Below are 6,463 nucleotides of genomic sequence, written 5' to 3'. Positions count from 1 at the left end.
GATCCACGTGGGGAAAGCATCGTCCTCTCCACTCTTGCTGGGCCACAGCACTGCTCCTGCCTGCTCATTATGTCTGCCTCCAGCCCAGTCCATGGGCTCTCTACCTGCTTCCACTCTTAGGCTTTCCTTTCCTGTAGAAGTGAGGCATTCATGATGGGGGTGTGGTGGGGTGGGGTGAGATATCTTCTTGCATTTCTTCATGCTTCCAGAGAGAAAGGAACCTCTATTCCCCTTTCCAGAGAGGTGAGAAGCCCCACACTGGGCAAGACACATCCAGCTTTTCACTCAATGGCCTTACTTGCACCTTTCCACTGGAGAAGGAGTAACCAATCTGATTGGTCAGAGTCCAGGACATTCAGAGGGCTGAGTTTTTATTAGGACTGTGCATGAAGTATGCTATGGTCCTGAACTGGGTCCTGGTAAGTCAGGGTCTGTTCTGACCTGGGAGGAGCACTGCAGTGGGAGGGAGGAAGTAAGAAATCCCCATCGTGCATCTATTTTTTAGTTCCAAGAATGACAGGGGCCTCCAGGGTCACACCCATAGCATGACCTCATATTTTAACACTCTTTGAGGAGGCAACATCACTGAATCCTAGGGCCTAACTGTCAGAAGCACCTGACCACTCAGGAAAAGCACAGTCCCTAAAACTTAATGAAAAACATGTAGCCTTAAACATAAGACATCTTCATCTTCTCGCTTTAACAGAGAGTCATGTCTCTTACTTTACTAATTCTCAAAATATATGGTTCCTTTTTACATACATACACAAAACACATTTAAATATAAATACCAAAGTCATGGACAGACAAATTTAGGAAGCCAACAGTATAGAAGAAAAGGCAAGTCACCAGATTTTACAAATGATCATCTGAATTCCTTCTCTGGATATTCAACTTGATATGTTATCCTAAATGTCCCATGTCACATGGTCCACAAGGTCTTCCTTTAGGGTTCTGAAGCAATCAATAGCCATACTTGTCATTAAGATGGGTCCTGCCATCTCCACTTTGACCTACATCAGAGTATAAAGAAAGAATTATATTCAGTTTTCCAAAGTCAGGAGGGAAAAGACATCAGTGGGCCAAAAAGTAAAACAGATAAAGGTTTCTTCTGTGATAGAAATTTGACTTTTTGCATATAATTTGAAAATATGGTCCTCTTTTCATTTATACCCTAACATTAGCAGACAAAAGAGCAAACATTTCTAGTAATTAAATTTCTATTAATAACTAATATGTTAGAAACCCAATCTATAGAAAAAGCAACCTGTGATGAGCATATGGGGAAACAAACATCTGCTATGTTGCCTTAAGGATATATATGAATGTAAACCAGCACAATGTCTATAGAATGTGATTTATAATATCTTTAAAATGTTCATAGCCTTTGATCCAGCATGTTAACTTTTACAAATATTTTTCTACACCTATACCTCTGCAATTGCAAAATTGTGTATGTTAGAAGTTACTCATTGCACAGTTGTTTGTAATGGCAAGAGTGGAAATACAGCAAATATTCATTGAGGAAACTGGTTAAATATCCAGACCATAAAAAAGAATTATGCCATCACAAACACGTGCACACACACACACACACACACACACACACAGAGAAATCTATAAATAACTATGGAAGGGTCTCTATATCGTGTTAAGTGCAAAACAGCAAGGCATAGAATATGCTTCTAATTCTGCAAATTACATTATTTGACTTACCCGAAAAACATCTGACTTACAAGAAAAACATTTATATGAATAAATATTCAAAGTGACATAATTAGAAAACATTTTACTGTAGGAAACCCCAGGTAACACCCTTTTCTGCCTTATTTGGAAAACATCACAACATTTCCTAATATAAATTTTGCATAGTGTAAAAAGAGAGGGTTGATTACAAGGGTAAACTTATTTCTATGATATCCTACTTGAGAAAAAGGCAACTATTCTTATTTTGACTAATATATACTTCTCTTAAATACCAGAACTAATTAAACTCTTAATTCAGTTAACACACAAATTAACACAATATAATTAACTGAAACTGCAGTGCTATCATCAAGGTAAATACTTGTACTAGGTATGTACTTGTACTTGGGAAATAATAAATTCACAAAATGCATGCTGTGGGTTTCATTTGATGTCTTCTATAATAGAGCCTACTACAGTTATGAATTTAGTTATTTTGAATGATAGATAATGCTCTTAAAAAGCTCTACAAGGGGGAAGAATATGCTTCCATTTGTGTAAAAAAAGTGGTGAAATATTACGCATGTTATTGCTTATGTAGACATTTTATGCATTTTATATTATATATATATATAAAAAGTCATAAGAAACTGATACTTGGCTGTCATTAGAGGAAGTAGTAAACTGACTAGCTGAGGAATAGCCAGAAGACTTTTTTTTTCACTTTAAAGAAAACTGAAAATACAATAGTAAAGAGAAAAATACAATGAACCTCCTTGTGCCCATCACCCAGCTTTAACAATTATCAATATACAGCAAATCCTGCTTTATCTATCACCCCTCCCCCGCTAGCCCCCTTCTTCCACCACTGGATTATTTTAAGGCAAATCCCAGATATCATTCCATCTGTGAACACTTCTGTACATATTCCTAGAAGGACTCTTCCTAAAAATGAACTCAACACCATTCACACTTAAAAAAAAATTAACAATAATTCCTAGTCTCATCAGATATCTAGCTAGTGTTCAAATTATCTGGCTTATAATTTTTTTTACAGTAGTTTGTTTGAATAAGGATCCAGAGTCTACAAATTATATTTTGTTGATGTGTATCTTTAGGTCTTTTAATTTACCTGTTCCCCCAGAAGGGAGATTATTCCACTACATACTCTTGTAACTTTCTTATCCTAAACCTGAAATATACAAAGGTTGACAAAAGTAGGTTTACAGTTAAGGGTACACAAAACAGAGTTTATTCTTGTATGATTATTATTGAATTATTTATTTGTATTGCTACTGTAAACCTACTTTTGCCCAGCTCTATATATTACATGTTCATAAATATATATAACTAAGTCTCAGAGAAAAAGAAAAGTAAAAACAACCTACCTTCAGGTGGGACCCACACACAGTAGTCTGGGTCATCGTCTGGATATTTGGAGGAAAGTGTTGGTGGAAGCTGCAAGTAAAGTTATTTTATTCAAAAAAATTTTAACTCTAAGAATTATTGTCCCTATACCTGTCAGCAAACAAACACTAAGAGAGAACAGTTTCCACCCTGGCCAGTGTGGCTCAGTGGATTGAGCACTGTCCCATGCACCAAAAGGTTGCTAGTTCAATTCTTCATCAGGGCACATGCCCATGTTTAGGGCCCAATCCCTGGTGGGGGCAGAGGGTGCATGAGGTAGCTGATCAATGCTTCTCTTCCACATCAATGTTTCTCTCTCTCTCCCTCTCCCTTCCTCTCTCCAAAATCAATAAAATTTTTTTTTAAAAGAGAGAACAGTTTCCATTAATGATCTTGATATAAGTAATCAAAAAATGGGGAAACATTCTTTTTTTTCTGTAAAGCCTCAACAAGCTGATTTCAGTCAGTGAGAGTGAAGTGATATTTTTTAAAAGGGGCAGTTAACACAGGTCTGAGTTCTTTCCCATAGAGGGAAATTTGGCATTTGCCTCTTGCTCTAGGTGCAGGAATAAGTTAGCACAGCAAGCCTGATCGCTATCCTTTGAAAGGCCTGTTTGCAAGTTGGCCCTTAGCTGGCACCGGGGAACTTGGGTTTCGGGAGGGTTCCCACTATCCTGACTGATAAGAGGGCTCACTGTGCCTAAACTGTTAGTAAAAACAATGTGATTTATGCTGAACACCTGCTTTTCTTCTGGGAGAATGGAATTTGGGTATATGCCAGGCAGGGGATATGCCTCTGTGATCTCAGTCCTCAATAAAAATCCTGGGCACTGAGGCTCTAATAAGCTTCCCTGGTTAGCAACATTTCACAAATTGTCACAACTCGTTGTCAGGGGAATTAAACATCCTATATGACTCCACTGGAAAAGGACCTTTGGGAGCTTGTGCCCCAGACTTCACCCCATGTGCCTTTCCCTTGCTGACTGTGCTTGGTATATACTTTTGCTGCAGTAAATCACAGCTGTGAGTACAACCACCTGCTGAGTCCTGTGAGGTCTCCTTCCTGTGAATTACATAGCCTGAGGGTGGTCTTAAGGATCTCCTGACATAACCCAGCAATCTCATTTCTGGAAACTTACTGCATCCACACAAAATTATGTACATATAAGGTTATTTACAGCACTGTTGTAATAAAAGACTAGAAACAACCCAGTGCCTATCTATAAGGAACTGGTTAACAAGAGTACATCCATACAGTAGGAAGCGCTTGGTGTACTGATAAACAGTGATTTACACGATAGGTTAAAATATCAAGACATAGAATGCAGTATATTACATTCTACCTTCTGTGTAATAAATGGAGGAAAATAAGAATATATTACTCAAATGTCTTGTTATGGCATACTAGAATATGAAGGGGTTTTTTGTTTGTTTTTTTTTTGTTTTTTTTAAAGATCTTCCTCATTTATTTTTTTAATATGTCTTTATTGATTTCAGAGAGAGGAAGGGAGAGGGAGAGAGAGAGAAACATCAATGATGAGAGAGTCGTCATTGAGCGGCTGCCTCCCACACGCCCCTGACTGGGAATCAAGCCCGCAACCCAGGCATGTGCCCTGACCGGGAATCAAACCGTGATCTCCTGGATCCTAGGTCGATGCTCAACCACTGAGCCACGCCCGGCCGGACGAATATGAAATTTCACAAATTAATAAAAGAAGTATGTGAGCAGTTATATGGATAGAGAATTCAAAAGGTAAAACTTCAAAAATAAAAATGGAGCCCAGGCTTCCAGAAGCAGGGGGTGGGGGCAGGGAATAAGGCAGTTGAGAACTCTGCTAAGACAATCTCTAAAGATTCACTTGTGGTCCATGACAAGGGGAGTCACTTTTACTTCCAGAGAAGTGAAGATTATGACTAAAGTACTTACTTTGCCTGGACCAGGAGCTTTCTTTTTCTTCAATTCATCCTTTGATGCTAGTTTAAGAAAAAAAAAGAGGCAATAGCTATTTCAGAATAAGTAAAATAGAAAAGAAATTCCTCCTAAGAGAATATTACATTTATTAAAGAAAACATGTAACAATCAAATTCTCAAAAATTCCTTCCACTATTGTAAAGACTACATATTAAGAGAATTTTCCCTTCACTAATAACCCTAGTTTTCAAATCCTAAGGCTATTCTACAAGCTTGAGTATAATCACACCATTTGAATAGGTAAAGGAAAACGGGGCTGACTTTACCATACATTACAGTTAAAAGCAGTAGAAAACCAGAAAAAAAGTTCTCTGAACAGGCCGAACTTTCAACCTATTTAATAGTTTCGAAGTCACTCCCATGATGGGCACATATTCAACTCTTGGAAATGTAAAATTGTGGAGGGCTTTGCATGGCCAGAGGAATAAAAAAGGGCAAATGGGATGGCATTACACATAAACCTCTCATACATTCCAGTTCTCTCCAGGGCCTGGCAGCAGCATCTCCCCAGCGTCTCAAAGGCCATTCTCTGCTGCTTCATGTCAGCCGCCATCCTCCTCTAGAACACCAGCTGGCTGCTTGTGCAGAGCAGCAATAGAGTCGGCTGTGCTACTTGCCTGAGGGTTCCTCATGTGATGCAGCTGTTTCACTAATCTGTTGATAATCTTTATTCTGTTCTACTTGGCTGAGTTGAGACCAGTTTTCTGTAAAACACAGAACCAAAGCATATTGTTATTATTTAATTCATGGTGGGGAACCAGGAAAACAAAAACAGAAGCAAGGAAAGCTAAAGACATACACAATCATCCAGTTTACTATCATTAGCTTCAACTAAAATGAAGTTTTCAATAAATGTGCCTCCAGCTGTCTAACAGAGAATCACCAACTTTCCACTTAAAAGCTAGCCACCTCTGAAGTAAAACTCTTAGCAATATTTACCAAAGCCTTAAAAATGTACATATTCCTTGAAATGTATATACTCCTAGAAATTCTACTTCCCAGGAACATATTCAAAGAAAATAATCAGAGATGAACACCAAGATTTATTATATACAAATATATTTAAAATAGCCAAAATTTAAAAATAACTTACATGTCTAACAACAGGAAGTTGATTAAACAAGTTACAGCACATGCACACGATGGACCACTATGTCCCTTATTAAATCACATTTTAAAAGAATATTTTAAAACATAAAAAAACAGGTTGCAAAAAAACATGTACAATATGATCCCAATGCTGTAAAACAAACAAACAAAAAGGCCTGAAGTAATCCTAATCAGCTGCAGATTTACTAATTAATGTATCTTATAAGCCGAATTTTAAAGTCTGCTATTTTTATACACACATATTTGCTTTGGTTCCCTAAACAAAAAACAAAAAATACAGTACTAACT

General features: G+C 37.6%; 1 protein-coding gene across 1 annotated transcript in view; it reads right to left on the bottom strand.

Annotated features, from left to right (window-relative positions):
- Positions 1-691: 691 nt before the first annotated feature.
- SLC4A1AP (solute carrier family 4 member 1 adaptor protein) overlaps positions 692-6,463 on the bottom strand; it is a 20,146-nt gene continuing 14,374 nt past the window's right edge. The window contains exons 11-14 of the mRNA XM_081155971.1: positions 5,683-5,769; positions 5,021-5,067; positions 3,075-3,144; positions 692-1,013 (exon numbers count right to left, since the gene is read on the bottom strand). Coding sequence (XP_081012097.1) covers positions 964-1,013; positions 3,075-3,144; positions 5,021-5,067; positions 5,683-5,769 — 254 coding nt within the window. The 3' untranslated portion in view covers positions 692-963. The remainder of the gene's footprint in view (positions 1,014-3,074; positions 3,145-5,020; positions 5,068-5,682; positions 5,770-6,463) is intronic.

The sequence above is a fragment of the Miniopterus schreibersii genome (assembly GCF_964146895.1).
Source record: "Miniopterus schreibersii genome assembly, chromosome: 13".
NCBI lineage: Eukaryota > Metazoa > Chordata > Mammalia > Chiroptera > Miniopteridae > Miniopterus > Miniopterus schreibersii.
The sequence above is the reverse complement of the archived record's forward strand: the minus strand, read 5'-3'. Positions and strand labels throughout refer to the sequence as shown.